The sequence below is a fragment of the Arvicanthis niloticus genome, chromosome 14, assembly GCF_011762505.2.
Source record: "Arvicanthis niloticus isolate mArvNil1 chromosome 14, mArvNil1.pat.X, whole genome shotgun sequence".
NCBI classification, from domain to species: Eukaryota; Metazoa; Chordata; class Mammalia; order Rodentia; family Muridae; genus Arvicanthis; species Arvicanthis niloticus.
In genome coordinates this window covers 35185046-35201314 of record NC_047671.1, presented here as the reverse complement: position 1 = coordinate 35201314, position 16269 = coordinate 35185046, and the positions used below count along the sequence as shown (strand labels likewise).

General features: G+C 42.8%; 1 protein-coding gene across 2 annotated transcripts in view; it reads left to right on the top strand.

The window, feature by feature from the left end:
- Snx24 (sorting nexin 24) overlaps positions 1 to 16269 on the top strand; it is a 141883-nt gene that overhangs the window by 77974 nt on the left and 47640 nt on the right. Inside the window, exons 1-3 of one of the 2 annotated variants that reach the window (XM_076912650.1) lie at positions 1953 to 1974; positions 2161 to 2244; positions 13239 to 13343. In XM_076912650.1, coding sequence (XP_076768765.1) covers positions 2182 to 2244; positions 13239 to 13343 — 168 coding nt within the window. In that variant the 5' untranslated portion in view covers positions 1953 to 1974; positions 2161 to 2181. Of the gene's footprint in view, positions 1 to 1952; positions 1975 to 2160; positions 2245 to 13238; positions 13344 to 16269 lie in introns of those variants that run through there. The other variant, XM_034518104.2, reaches the window with a different exon arrangement.

Here is a 16269-nt window from a genome sequence, read left to right as displayed (position 1 = left end):
TGCTACCCCAGAGTGGTTTCTACACCAGAACTTTTCCAGGGCCACAAAATGAGAAAAGGGTTTTCTATGTAGTAGAAGTAATAAGAAAATGTCCTGAATTGACTCCATCCTGGATAACCAACTTCCTTTCCAAAATGTTTGCTCAGAACCTAGAAGGAAAAATCTTTAGCAGCACTGGTTACGTTATGTATTTTCAATGGCAATATAATAGAGTAAACACCAGTTATACAGTTCTCTTGTATTGGTGTCCCTTCTATCCCTCTGCCTCCATTGTGAACTTAGTGTTTGTGAAGAGTAACTGTAGAACTTGAAGAGAGAATAATCTTGGGCAGGAGATGGGATGGCATTTCTTGAGGCAGCCAGAGCATAAATGGTTTGTATATGCTTGGCCCAGGGAGTGGCACTATTAGAAGGTGTGGCCTTGTTGGAGTAGGTGTGTCATTGTGGGTGTGGGCTTTAAGACCTTCATCCTAACTACCTGGAAGCCAGTCTTCTCTTAGCTGCCCATGTCTTACCCATAGCCTTCAGGAGGGTCAGTCTGAGGGTGACCCAGTAGGTTGAGCCTTAACAAGGTCCTCTAGATTCTTTAGCAAACTTTAACAAAGTCCTCTAGATTCTTTAGCAAACTTACCAATTGCAGGGGTTGTTGTGAGACAGCCTCAGTAACCAGACCTGGAGCAGTTTTATCAGCTCAGCAGATGGAAACTACTTTCATTGTTGCCACACTGTTTTGATCAAATCAAGGGCTTGACAGTAAGAAGAGGCCCCCACTGATGCTGCCTAACCTAGCATCTGTTTCTGGAAAAGTCTTCCTATTTCTCTTACTGACAAACTCTTGGAAGAAGAATCATTTTTCTTGGTGAATTAGGAAACAAAATATTTTTCTAATAAACTATATATATATATATATATATATATAAAATTTTCCTTAAATCACTAAAGAAAAGTATTGAGGAAAAATTCTTGAAGAAATGAAATATTGATTAAATTTTGGTAAAATTTTTAGAAATGGGTTTCTTTAACTGAGTCTTGTAGTATAAGAATATATATAATTCAAAGATACACAAAAGTATAGGAAGCATTTGCTCTTGATAATATGTCTGACTTAAAATAGTTATGTTTACATGTACAGAAGAAATACATACAGCATCATTGGGCTCTATTTTCATAATAAAAGCATAGAAACTTTTATGTCCTATGTTAAATATGAGTATATATATTTTGCATTAAAGTATGGTCTTTTTGTTTTTGTTTTTTTACATTGGGATGTCCTCCCCCCCCCCCCCCGCAGGGTTGGCTAAAACTGGAACTTGAGCTTGGCAATATTCTCTCATCTTGGTATTTCAGACTCTCACTTAGCAAAACAAGGGTAAGACAGACCCTGGAATAGCACTGGCTCTTTATTTCCTTTCCTGCCAGGCTCTCTGCACTCCTGGACCCAAGCCTTGTGTGTTCATGAGCAACTCACAATGCTTCTCATCCCTGTTCCCAGTCTTGACCCACTGACCCAAGAATCAAGAAAATGTCATGTTAGTGCCTACTAATTAGTGAGCCCAGAGCACCTCTGCATCTGGCCTTTCAACCTTCTGGAAGTGGGAGCACTAGCTGTCACTCACATCATGCAGGGAAAATGAGCCCTCCCTGCCTTTCCCCTGTTTTGCAAACAGCAGGATAAGCCCAGCTGAGACTAGAGATGAATATGCAGGTTAGGAAGAAATTAACCTAAAATGCACTGTTGTTTGCATGATTGTCTCAGATGACACAGTGCCTTCCTCTAAGTATCCCGACAGGGTGCCATGTGGTTGAGTCCTCAGATCTGTACCATCATAGTCATTTGATGAAGTCATTCACGGGAAGGTTATTCTCTAAATTAAAAAAAAAAGAAGAAGAAGAAGAATAAGAAGAATTAACATTTGAGAGCATGGAAGTTTCCCCATGTGTAGACACAGTCTCAGAGAACGCCGCAGTTAGCGGGTGAGCATTTGGTCCGAGGACTCATTAATCAGTGCTGTTGGGTTGGGGTCTCCTGAGCCTTCTGGGTTTGGGGAGAATCGGCTTCTGTAATTAAAGGGATGAAATATATCACAGTCACAAACTTACCACATCAACAATTGAGGGTTTTGAACCAGCAGAATTAATCTCTTTAATTTTTTTCCTTAGGTGTTTAAAATAGAAGTGTTAATGAATGGAAGAAAACATTTTGTTGAGAAACGGTACAGCGAATTCCATGCGCTGCACAAAAAGGTAACCTTTGGTTTTGTGCTTTTTCTCTGTATGGCCTGTGCTACAGTGTTAAGACTGTTCTATGACCTTCTGAGCATTACTGTCTACTGTGTATATAGTTTCTTTATAGTGGCATTAATTTTTTTAAATGGATTGTTCAATTAGTGTATTTGTGTTTTTTTAAATAAGTGGATTTCCTGTTACAATTGTATACATATTCAAATCTGAGGCAGCAGGCTGTTTCCAGTATATTCTATCAGATCTCAAAGGTTTATAGTGAATAAGACCAACACCCTTCTCTGTCCGAGAAATACATTATAATGTTCTTTACGAAAAGAGAAGAAACACAAGAAATCATTATACAGGAAGAGATTTATTAAATTCAACCTAAATGTTGTGTATCTAGACAAGGTTGTGTATGTATATGCGTGTGTTCATGTGAGTACATGGAAAAGAGGGTCCCAGCCCACAGCTGTCCTCTGCGTGTGAAGAGCGACTGTACCAGAATGATTGATGCCTCAGCTCTGGGGTGCATTTCAAAGTCGTAGATTAAAGAAACAGAAATGCAGAAGAAGCAACTGACTTTCAGGGAGAAATGGTCACTAACGAACTGAAAATGAATACTTAAAAAAAAAAAAATTAACCTCCAACCCAGCCTTAATTTTTTATGGATTATACGTTATTTGGGTGCTAAAATTTTTATAATAGCATTAAATACCTGTGAGACATCCCAGAAGAAAGTCACAGATCAGCTCAGGTTCATGTTCTTTCACACATCTCTGTCTAGGAGTTATCATATATGTTTATATGCATGTATATGCACATGTATGAAATACATTCATGCACAGTGCATGCTCTAATTAGATAGTTGGGCAAGAAGCTAGAAATATATTGTTAGGATAGTTTTAATTTTATGGTTTTAATGCCTACATAAGTTCTCTGGGACACATCGCTGTGTTAAAATATAATGTGTTAAATCTGGATTAAAAGGCTTTTTAGCATTTTTTATAAGTTTTTCCACTTCAATCAGAGAATAGAGAATCAAGTCTAAACCTTAACAGGATGCTACTGAAAGATTAGCAAGCCTGTTTCCCTGTTTTGTTTGTTTAATTTTAGACGGGGCAGTGTGAGGGTGTGTCTCACTCTGTAACTCTGGCTGACTTAGAACTCACAGACACTCCTCTGCCCCTCCTCCAGGATGCTGGGCACCTTTGGGCCCACTTCCTCCCTTCTATTTAGAGGTGCTCCAAACAGTTTAATTAAATCAATTTAATTCTCCAATTAGAATTTCATCAAGTTCAGGTTTCCTCCCAGAGAAACCATGCAAGTGCCTACAGATTTCTATCAGGTGTTGCCAGGAGACTGTTTAAAAAAAGCACCTGCTCAGGGCACCTCAGAGAGAAACCCACACAAAATGTGGGTCTCTCTCTTTCTCTTGGGATTCTGTCTTTGTTTTTGTTTGTTTGTTCATTTGTTTGTTTTTTGTATTGTTGTTGTTTTTAGAACAAACAAATTCTGCTAGGTATCTTAGTGAGCCCTATGGAAGGTGGAGACCAGTTTCTCTCCACCCCCATGAAGCTTCTCCCAGTCAGTCAGGCCTGGGCAGCTTGTCAGGTGCAAGACCCTTCCTAAAGTACTAGGTCAGCATGAAGTACTCTGTGACCAACACAGCCCAGCTGAGCTCTCCAGATACCAGGGGATCAACTTCATAAGAGACACAGCAGGGGGACTGCCAATTAGGCTGGCCCTGTCCATGGGTCAGCCCTGCTTGAGTGCAGGCTGGCTTGTTCACTTCCTGTGCTGGTACAATTCCTTTTTCTTCTCTTCAATCAAGTATTGTCAAATAAAATAAAATAATGAAAAAAAATTCCTGTATTTTCTAGGACTTATTCTTTGGACTTCTGCAGTTCTGTTAGTAATTGTATCCAGTTCTTCATAATGAAGCTTGTTAGAATGAAGAAGAGTAATTCTCAAATCCCTGTCACTGGATTGGAGACCTCCTTGCAGGGACTTTGGGGGCAGGCAGGCTGTTGGGGTGTGCTGCCTGACTTTATGCACTGTAGAGAAGGGACAGCCTCTGCTGTGTTAGAATTGGTGAGAAGGCAAACACAAGTAGCAGCAAGATATAAAAGTTCACATCAGTCTGTAATCTTAACCACAAAACCGCTCAGAAGCACCTTAGCAGCTAAGCATCAACAGGGTACCTTGTGCAAGCTTTCCCACCCTGCTCCCCACTGGGCGGCCTTATCCTCTCCTCGGTTCCCATATGACTGTGTTTACTAAAATGCTTCCCTCCAACTGCACTTACATCATCTTCTGCCGTTGAATTTTCTTGAAACATTTGATCAACACAGTTTATGATGCTGGCTCCACACCTACCTTGATTTCTCTTGTGGTTTGTATTCCACTCTCTGATGGAAGTGTGTGAGCCCTGCACAGAAACTGACTGCAGCATAGCATGTGGGCCGTTCCTAAGCGCTTTGTGTCTTTACCGCAATGGATTCGTCACCGGCTACAGACATACAAGTGCCTCCTTGCTGATCGTTCTTGCTAATTTTGAGGAAGAAACTATTTGAGTTTGTCTAGTTAGTGTTAGGGGTGTATTTTTAAACCTTTCTCAGAATTTCTTTCCGTCTTTGTGCAAGTCAGAGTTAGTTTTCTCTGCTTTCCTGGTTTTGGTGTTAAGGAAGGGGTTGCTGGTACCCAGCCCGCGCTTTGCCTGTTGGAAGTGCTCAACCACCAAGATCAGACCTAGTTACATATAGTTTTTTCTGTATATTCATTATTTTCTTCTCAGTTTCACTACATAGCCCAGGCTATCTTTGAACTTACTGTGATCCTCCTGCCTCGGCCTACCAAGTGCTGGAATCACAGGCATGAAGCACCCCCTACTCTGGACATAAAGCTAAATCCTCTGGCAAGTTTGAGCAAGGACAAGAAGAGGGGCCCACTGTTGCCTGCACACCTTAGCTCGGCTTCTAGTTTTCTAACGTAATCTCTGTTCTCTTCCTTGGATTTTTACAAACAAATCCTGCATAGCAAGCTATAAAGAACACTTCTCTGTCAAAGGATATGGTATTTTTTTTTAAATCCCCTGGCATATATTACCAAAGCAAATAGAGCTATGTGAGGCTCCTGGCATCTTACCAGCTTTGGACATTAGTGCTCTGAAAGTTGTCTACTTAGGGACACACATCTTCCCTTGCACAAAGTGATGATTTTTGAGTTTATTTAGGTACACATCTTTTTATTCCTTCCTTCCTTCCTTCCTTTCTTTCTTTTTCTTTTTTGAGTTATTTTATTTCTGTGCTTTCCCATTTACTAGGGTCTCAGGGTTTACTCACACCTTTGTGTGCCCTATTATTAAAATACTGCCCATTTGCTGAAAGTATTTTTCACCAAAATCCTTTAATTTTGGTTATGATAATTACTTATGTGCTTGTATGTGTACCCACGTGCATATCCCGTGTGTATAGGTGCCTGTGGAGGCCACAAGTGGGCATCAGATTCCCGGAGCTGGAGTTATAGGTAGTTATGTGTGCTGGGAGAACCTGGGTCCTCTGGTGAAGCAACACAAAGTCTTATTCACTGAGCCATCTTTCCAGTCCCATAAAATCTATCTTTTTGTTTTAGTTTGGGTGTACATATAATAATAAAAAATATTCTCTGTTCTTATTTTTTTCTAAAATATCAGTTTTTATCCTTTCAGTTTCTCTCTGTCCCTATGTCTGTCTGTCTTGTGCTAAGGGTAAAGCCCAAGACTTCTTATATGCTAAGCAACCACCCTATTCTGAGCTATATCTCCTGCTCTTTAACATCTTACTTTGAGATGGTCTCACCGTGTAGCTCATTCTGACCTCAGACTCATAATCCTCCTGCCTTGTGCTTTCAATAATGGGATTGAAGCTGGGATCACAGGTGTCCACTGTCACACCTGGCCACCCAGCTGGGATCACAGGTGTCCACTCTCACACTTGGCCACCCAGCTGGGATCACAGGTGTCCACCATCACACCTGACCACCCAGCTGGGATCACAGGTGTCCACCATCACACCTGGCCACCCATTGAGCTTTGCCATTTTTTTTGAAGCTGTGCTAAAAGTATTTGATTCTGTTTTCTTTTAGTTTTAAAGACCAAAGTGAAAATACCTCATACCACTCACACTGAATCAGGCTGTATATAAGGGAATCTGCATCTTAATCGAGTTCCCCAGAGGATGCTCAATGCAGTTTGGAGTTCCTTCTGTGAATTATAGTTGTAAAGATGCCACACAGATACAGCCCCATACACACACACACACACACACACACACACACACACACACACACACGGCCTCAAAGACTTAGACCTAAGCAGCTCGAGGTTCTGAATCTTGAAAGTCCCTCTGACCTTTCTCTTACCTGAATTTCCCAGAATGCTGCTAAGTACTGTCAACTCTTTCTTTTTTGTTCTTGCAATGCATCCCACTTGGCGTTCACTTGTGCACGCCTGCCAGTCCGGAGCGGTGCTACTTTACATTGCATCTCCGCTCTTCACCTTCCTCTCTTCAGTTTGCCTTTGCCTGCATTTCAAGGGCTTTCTCTGATGTGGGCTTGAATTGTCTACCATGTTACAGACTGACTCTCAAAGCCAGAGTTCTCAACCCTTGCATTAGTTTCCTAGTGCTCTTGTAACAAAAAACAAAAATGGCAACTTAAAACACTGCACATTTATTATCGTATGCTAAGCAGATGGATGGGGCTGCAATTCCTCAGGAGAGTCCATTTTCTGCCCTTAGTAGCTTCCAGCAGCTGCCCACATTCCTCACGACCACCCTCCATCTTCTGAGCTGGCAGTCACCTCCTTTACTGCTTCTGCCTCCCTCATGACATCTATCATCACATCCCTCTCTCTGACCTTGTCTTAGGGTTTTATTGCTGTGAACGGACACCATGACCAAAACAGCTGTTATAAGGACAACATTTCATTGGGGCTGGCTTACAGGTTCAGAGGTTCAGTCCATTATCATCAAGGCAGGAGCATGGCTGCATTCAGACAGGAATGGTGCAGGAGGAACAGAGAGTTCTACATGTTCATCTGAAGGCCCCTAAGAGAAGACTGGCTCTCATGTGGTTAGGAGGAGGGTCTTAAAGCCATGCTCATAATGACACACTTCCTCCAAACAGCGCCACTCCCTAGGCCAAGTATATACAAACCATCACAGGCCTTGATAGTTCTGTCTCTCCTTTGAGGTTAACATTGGGCCCATTCCAATAATAGTCCAGGATAGCAGTTCCATATTAAGATCCTTAGTTAAAACCCTCTCTGTAAAGCCCCTTTCTGTTGTGCAGGAACACCACTCATAGGCTCTGGGAATTAGAGATTCTCATACATCTTTGAAGGCACCGTCATCTTGTTCACTCCCAGCCATCTACTGGCCAATCCTTTTTCTAGTGCTTCTCCTAAGGAAAATTCATGCTAGCCACACCCAAGCACGGCCTGTGCAGGTCCACACTTCGCTGTCTTTGCCAGACTGAATGCCCATTCATTTACCAACTGGTGTGTTGAAAACAGAGCAGGACATTCAAGTTCTTCAATGCCAGAGGCTTGTTTTCTACTCTTTCTGGAAACTCCTGTTCCGTTTACTCTAGACATTTCTACCTGAACAATTTAAATTATATTCTAACGCAAAGCTTAGTTATCCTGTATCTCCAGCTGGCTTTGAGTTTGCTGTGTTTATTCCAGGGTGTGGGAAAGCTCAGGGTTTTCCACATGCTACGTACAGTTCTAGGTGTATATTGCTATGCCCCCCCCACCTCGAGCCACAACATACACACTATGACTTATTTGTATTTTCCATAAGGTTAATTATCTGATCTAGGGAACATTGAAGAACATCATATGTGTTCTGGTGTGGGGGTTTATGTTATTGGAATTTGACCTCAGGTTCCTCTAATCCCAGTTCCTCTGTAGCTTCTACTGTGCTAGACTGAGGTAGAGGATGAAAAATTTCCCCATCCAAACAAAACAAGACTCTGTCCTGTTCTTTGTCCCCTGCAGCTTGAGCATAGGCTCTTGTGATGGGTGAACCTTTAAGCCCAGCCCATGCACCAGTCACCCCTACCCTAGACAAGTAATTCATCACTTTCCATGGCCATGCTTGCAAAGAACTGTGCTCTCCTAGGCCCCAGATCTCATGGCTGACAGGAAACTTTGAGCATATTTTTATCCTCCTGCCTCCTCAGCTGTTTTCTGTCAATTCCAATCCACCCCTTTATTCACATAGTTTTCAGTGAAATATGGGGCTGGTTTGTTTTCAGATTAACTATCTTCATATTTTGTTATTGCCTGCTTTGGGGTTGAGTCAAATATTATATTCTCTCTTCTATGCAATTTAATGAAGTACACATTTCAGATGAGTCAAAAACTGCTATGTGGGAGCAAACAGAGAGAACAACACCCATGTGCCATCCCCGAAGGAACCCTGAGAAAACTGGGGTGACCGTGTGTGTATGAGAAGGTTATCTTTTGACCTCCCAATGTCTCTATTTCTTTAGATGATTTTCTTTCTTTCTTTTTTTTTTTTTTTAATTTTTGTCCAAAAGTATTTCTGGATCTCTTTGTAGAATATTGAAAGTTTTTCTATCCACATCATATGCTAGTAGGCCTTGTCCGTCTAGAGTAAGTTCTCTGAGTTCTACCTGTGAAAAAGGGAAAAGGAGGGGTCACACACTGGACGTGTGTGTGTGTGTGTGTGTATGAGCGGTTATCTACACACATCAGAAAGGTCCTTTTGCCTGGATGCTGTGTAGCAAGACAGTTAATCATCAGATGAAGTGGACAAGGAATATTTATCTTGCAAGCAGCTGAGCCCTACTGGCAACATATTGTCTTGGGTTTGTCTCTCATCTAAATTCCTGCTCACCTCCAAATGTGTCACGGACGCAGTCCCTGAGATGATCAGCTCTCTCGGTACCCTCATGTAAACAAAAGGGACAATATTTTCAGTGCTGTTTCATCAAGACACAAAGAAAAGAAAAGGAGAAGAGACCGATGGTGGAGCTTTTGTGGGGATTGAAGTCAGGTTGTAAAGCGTGCATAGCCATCTTGTTTCCCCTTTGTCCCCCCTTGGAAACGCTCCTGTGTGGTAGTTTCTTACCTCATCCCCTCTCCCCACCTGCCCCTCAGAGTTGGCCCTCCCAGTATTCTGTTGCAGCATAATTAGTCATCACAGACACAGACGCATAACTTTCAAAGAACAGTTGTTACATAGAGTCTCTGTGGGTCCGGACTCAGAGCTCTGCTTTGTCCTCACAGCATCTATGCTCACTCAGGCAGACTTCTGCCTGCATCTGTTTGAGTGACGCCTTGTGTCACTGACTGTTAACCAGAGACAGCTTTTACCTGCTAGAGGTCACTTGAAACCTTAGCCACTTCTTCAAAGCCAGCAGTGTGCTAAGACCAAGGTAACCATGGAAGTAACTACGCCACTGTTGTCACAGTGTCTGCCCACTCCCAGCAGAAGGGTTATGTGCGCTGTAAACACCAGGAGGCCAGTTTGTGCCTTCTCCCCACCACAGACTTTTTGCTGTGTTGGGACTTGACTCTCAATATGACTTGACTTAGCTCTGTCTACAGACACTTTCTACGGTGTTCAGACTCCTGGATTTACAGAATTCTGTATACTTTCTCACACATTGTCTTCCCATGAACACCAAGAGGCATATCTGGCTTAAACTCTTCAACCTCAACAGTTGACCCTTTTCTATTAGTGTCTAAGGATGTACACACAGAACCTTGACTGGCTTTCTTAGTCAAGTAAGAAATTTATTGTTGTCCTTAGGAAACCTAAAGGCCAGCAACCCAAGGGCTGGAGCGAGCCTCAACGTTTTTTGTCATAAAGCTGTGACTTTACCTTTTCTGATTATAATATAGCTGCTGTCGCTCCAGGTATTGCTCTACACTCCTGTCAGAAACAAACCCTACTGTCCTTCTGGGCAAACAGAAGTTCTACCCAGTGGACTTATGCTGTGTTTTAATTAGCAGCTGTGTCACATGACCACAGTCATGCTAAGGGAACTTAAGAACTCAAGGATTTTAGGTTTAACATGTTGAACTCTGAATGACATTTTCCCCTATCTGAAGGGAATACATCTAGCTAACAGTTATTATAAATGCAAGGCAGAGTTGACAGTAACAGATGGGATTCTGGCGTTCTTACATGGAGGTGTTCTTACGTCAGGCTTCTACTCTACCATTGTTACTCTACCATTCGCAGCATCACTCAGCTTGTGCCTCATGGTCTAAGGTGTTTGCTCTGGCTTCATCCATTGCATTGGTCATTTAAGTAAAAAGAGCAGAAGAATGAAAGGAAGGAGCTGTCCCCTCCCTTTCCAGCCTCTGAGATCCATCCCTTCTCACCTACCTATGAGCAGGATGGAGTCACACACACCTGGAGGGAGAGGTAGGAAAGTGTGCTCTTCATTCACCCCAAACCAGGAATTGAATCCTATAACCCAGGAACTGTAGATTTGGGGAATAACTAAGAGATTGGACATTGTGATGACTATTCTTGGTCAACTTGATTACATCTGAAATTCACCAATATCCAGTCAGCTGAGTACACTTATGAAGGGCTATCATCATCATCATCATCTGAGGATGGGAAGACCCACCTTTTATCTAGATCTTTTGAGGTAAGAAGATTAGTCTTAAATCTGGGCCATACCTTTTTGATGACAACCTATAAAGGACAGATAAGAAAGCTCTTTGCCTTCTTGCCCTCACCCTCGATGGCAAGTTCATTCCTTCCCTGACATTAGAACCTACTTCTTTGAGATTCCAGTGTATACTGGAGACCAGCTGAGACATCCAGCCCCATGAGCTGAACAACAAATGGATTCTTGGACTTTCCATTGGTGAGCAGCCATTGTTGGATTAGCCGGACCACAGCCATGTTCATTCTATCAGTTCTGTTCCTCTATAGGGAACAAGCCAGTAAGCAGCAGCCTTCCGTGGGGCCTGTATCAGTTCTTGACTCTGGGTTCCTACCCTGACTTCCCTGGGTGAGGAACTAAAAGCTGTAAGAAGAAGTTAACCCTTTCCTCCTCAAGTTGCTTTTGGTTATGGCGCTTTATCACAGTAATAGCCATCTTCTCCGTAGAACCAGTCTTCCTCTGGGGTCTCCAGTGGCCCCAGCCTCCAGCAGGCTTACAATTCTCCAAGCAGCTACATTCAGGAGGCTGTACCTCCTGCCTAATAATTCTGTTGGTAAAGAAAAGCAGATTGGGATTTGCAATTACATGTATCTGTATAGAGGGAGGAGGCACACATAGCCTTAGCCCATTGGCTGGAGCCAGAAAGGGTTGCTGTTTGAAATGCTTCTTTCTCTTTGTGTTCATAAGGGTTCAACTTAGAGTGGTCACAGGTGATTATTTTCTTAAATGTACAAAGGAATTTTGATGTGCTTTTGCAGGTTTAATCTGCATTTTCTCATTATAATGGATTAGAAAGTATTCTTTCCGAATGTTTTGTAAAGGGGCCATCTAAGTAGGTCTTCAAGATTTAAGTTAGGACTTTGGGGTTTATTCCATTCATAGAGGTTACAAAGAACTATACATTTAGTAGGTTAAAGCAACACAGATTTATTCTCCTATGTTGCTTGAGGTCTTGAAGTCCAAAATCAATGTGACCAGACTAAAATCGAGCTGGTCAACAGAGCTTAAGCGCTTTTAGAGGCCCTGGGCAGGTTCATTGAAGTCTCCAGAAGGCCTGAGCAGATGGATTCAAACTTTTAGAGGTCATGGGCAGACTTTTTTTTTTTTTTTTGGCTTCTAGAGGCTGCCAAGGCCATCATGAAAGCTAGCCACCTATTGAGGATTTTTTTAAAGACAATATTTACTTACTTTTATATTTTTAGGTCCTAGAGACTAAACCTAAAGGACCGTCTATGCTAAGCATGTTCTATACGGCTGAGTTACATTTCTGCCTTGGTACAGAATCTCTTTGCAGCCCAGGATACCCTCTAAATTGTAGCCTTCCTGCATTAGGCTCCTAAGTGCTGAGATTATGAGTGTGAACCACCATGCCTCATACTTTTAAACCCTTGACCAATAACTTCTGGCCTCTTGTAAAGTTCTCAGAGTTGATTTGAACCTGCCCAGATAACCTAGGACAATCTCCCTGTTATTAAATCAATAATTTCACCAAACTAGAAAAATCCCCTTTGCTGGCTATGGAAACATTCCAGGTTTTAGAACTTGGCACCTCTTGAAGTTAGATGTCTTACATACCAAAGCAGCTCTTGGAATAGCCTTTTTAAAAAGTAAGATGTTGTTTTATGTGTTTGGGTGTTTTGCCTGCATGTATGTCTGTGTATGTGTATGCTCCTGATGCTGGGAGAGGTCAGAAGAAGATGCCAGACCCCAGGTATTGGGGTTCCAGATGGTTGTGTGCTACCATGTGGTTGCTGGGAATTGAACCATGGTCCCCTGGAAGAGCAGCCAGGGTTCTTAATGACTGAGACACCTCTCCAGCCCTGAAACCTTTTTTTAAAATGTTGTTGCTCCTTAAAAGGTCTGCCTAGAAGTCCTAACTCAGAACTGCCCTTCAGTTTACATGAGTAGAGTTTGCAGATGCTTTTCTGGATTGTTGGGAAGATTAGTCTGTGTTTTAAACTTCACTTTATTTCAGAAATTTCAAGAACCTCTCTGAATGGTTCTTAATCTAGTTAGAAGCCTAGATTAAAAACTTGTGTTAATTTTGCTATGAAATTAATTGATTGTTGAAACTATCTTACTTTGCTTTTCTTTTAACTCAAGTACTAGACTTATATAATTTTTCTGAAAAAAAAAAAACCATTTAAATCTGAAAACTCGTTTATCCTGAAGCTTGAGAAATCAGGATACCTTAAAAAAAAAAAAAAAGTCTGAAAAACTTTCAGCATGTGTTAGCTGTGGTTTATTTTCCTTGCTTTTCTTTCCTCCAAGTGGTTCCCGTATAGTTGACAAACGTGTTTCCCCTTCTTTCTTGGAAGCTTAAGAAATGTATAAAGACTCCAGAAATCCCTTCTAAACACGTCAGGAACTGGGTCCCCAAAGTCCTGGAACAACGGCGGCAAGGCCTGGAAACGTATTTACAGGTAAGGGATGTTTCGCTCCTCAGTGTAACGGATCCTAAATCAGTGTGTCTCACTCTGTTAGCTCAGAATACAAGAGTATGGTGCCAGACACTGACCAACAGGAGATTCTGGCACATCAGCTATTTACAAATATGGCTATCGTTTGGTTCATTTAGCTTTTGTTGGATCCTGTTTCAAGTTCCTTATGCATTGGGCCAGTGCAGATTTAGTATCATTGGAAGAATGCTACTGAAACAATCTGTCTTTTTTTTTTTTTTAAATTCAGCTGTACAAATTGCTTTGTTTTAGATAAAATAATTCTGTTTTCTCAGCCCCTGGGTTTTAGATGTCTGAGCGCTAGTTGGTGTCCTGAGAGCAAATGGCTTTTCAGGGGTGCAGGCTAACACACGTCCAAAACCCTACCAAAGCTCTGTAGAAATTGCTCCTGAGAAAGTGCCAAATCTAGACGGAGTGCATCAGGGAGCTCTTTACTGTCACCTCTCAGGATAGGCAGACCTGAGATGAGATGGAAGTCTCCTCTCACAGGTGACACAGAAGACAAAAGAGCATAAGACACTGTCTGCTTCTCTCAACATTACAAAACCCTGAAGTCTCAGGGGACCATTCCATGACATCTTTATTAAGTACATAGAAGGGCAGGCAGGTGCAGAGACAGACAGACCTAAGTGGTCAGACATGCTCGACGTTTAGCCCCACATGAGAAGCAATCTGTGGAGTAAGCATAGCTGAGTGAGGAAAGGAATCCTGCCTCAGAACAAAGGATGCAAATCTGCTGGGGCAGCCCAGCGCTTTGTAAGCTTGGGCAGGAGAAATTCAAGGCCAGCCAGGCCTACACATGGAGACCCTACCTCAAAAACTAAAACAAGACAAAAGGGCCAGACTTCAGGTGAGAGTTAGGAAGACTGATCCTTCTCAAATTATGAGAGAAACCAGCAGCACAGCCTTGTTCTTCATTTTTCCTGTGGCCTCCCTTCTAGCGCCATTAACTACAGGGTGGGTCTTGCATGGAAGAGATGCCAGGTGCTGCGAAGCCTCTGATGAATGACTGGGTCTGAGTCACTCTCTGGTGGCTGATGCCCAGTGATACAGTGGAGGACACCTTCTCAGTGGAAGGGAAGATTCCAAGTGTCAGTTCCCAGCCTCCTCCTGTGTCCTCATCTTTACCCTAGTCAAAGAGGACTGGGCAGATGCCGAAGGAGTTCCAAGGGGGGTGCTGCTAATGGATTTTTGCCCTTAGTCTGTGGGGCTTGGTGCAAGGATTCTTCATTATGTGAGAGTGAGAGCCTAAAGGAAACTGGAATCTCAAATCCCAGGAATTCGTGTGGCCTTCTCTGAGATTCTGTGCATGGAGCTATCAGAATTCCATAGCTTCAGGCAACACTTCAGAACAAACAGCAACCCAAAGACCCAGAGAACGAGACCTAAGAACTTGTATGCAGAGAGTAGAATGCATGCTCTCCGTAATTAGAAGGGATAGGTAAACAACACGCTTTCGTTTGTAGGCCAGATTTTCCACAGATATTGTATATCTTCAGGCTTCTCGGTTCTGAGGAAAGCTTTATCCCCCATCACCGCCCCCTCCGTTGCGTTTGACACATGACTTCCATTACTCCTCAGCGTAAACATTTTAAGTTGTTTGTGCTTCGTATGTAAATACGTGGATAAAATCATCCTGCACGAGAGGAGCTTATGGCGACGCTCAAATTGAGCTTAGAATTTTCTGTTCTCAGAAACAGGGCTTGAAAATGTGGTTGAGGGCTGAGAGCACTTGCTTCCTGCCATGTGTGTTTCAGATTCTTTTTGTTGTCACTCAGTGACCTGAAGTCCCAGAGGACCTCAGTGGAGGCCTTTTCTTCTCTGGCAGTGGAAGCTAGGCAGAGGTGTGGTCAGTGGCAGAAGCGAAGGCCTGTGCAAACCTCTTGCTTCCTGGACTTTTTGTCTTTTGATGAAGTAGATAGTATTCTTGTTTCTCTCACTGTCTGCCTAACTCCAGGGAGAATCCCATTCACCCTCAGGACCTGTATGAACTCCAGGGAATAGCTGCCACTAGCGCATCTTAACAGACACCACCATCCCTGCAGGTCCAGCTCAGCCTGAGCTTTGTAGTTTGGCACTGACCTGGCCCATGGCCTGTCTAAGGACACCTGCCTCCAAGCTGTGCTCCCAAGGCTACAGGACCTAGATTACCTATACCAGCTCATCTGCTGCCTGTCGGACAAGTTCAAAGTCACCCTGTGGCAGTCAGGGGAAAATAACCCTTCTTCCTCTGGAGGTCAGCTGAGCACCTGTGATTGCGGCCTCACACATTACCTGAGGTAACCCACGCTGCCGTTTTAGTTAGACATGGAGAGGCTGAGGTCTAGCGGGCTCTGAAACCACGTCACCTTCCCAAGTACATTTGTTAATAGACTGGGCTGGGATGGGATTTTATTTTTCTGTTGCCCAATATGGGCTCTTCTTATATATACTGATGATTTTCTAAATTAGGAAAAACTTTCCACCCTTGATAGTTTTATATAAACATGTAATCAGGCATAAGAAATGATTTTATAGTGATCAGTATTACAGTTTACCAGGTTGCTTCTTCCCTGATGGGTTGGCTGAATAACTGATTGGTGAATAAATGCTTTGCTTGTTTAGTTGTGTGTGTGTGATTGGACATATCTATATGTGCACCACTTGCATGCACGAGCCCACAGAGACCAGAAGAGCGCACCGGACTCCTGTTAAAAGCTGCCGTGTGGATGTTGGATACCAATCCCAGGTCCTCTGCAGGACCAGGAAGTGCTTTAAACTACCGAGACATCTCTCTGCCACCATGTTCTTGAAATTTTTAACTTAAGCACATAACAATCTTGGTGAATAATGCTTCCATTTTAAGTCATCTGGCTTAAAGGGGAGTTGTTTGGTTTTTTGTGTGTGTGAA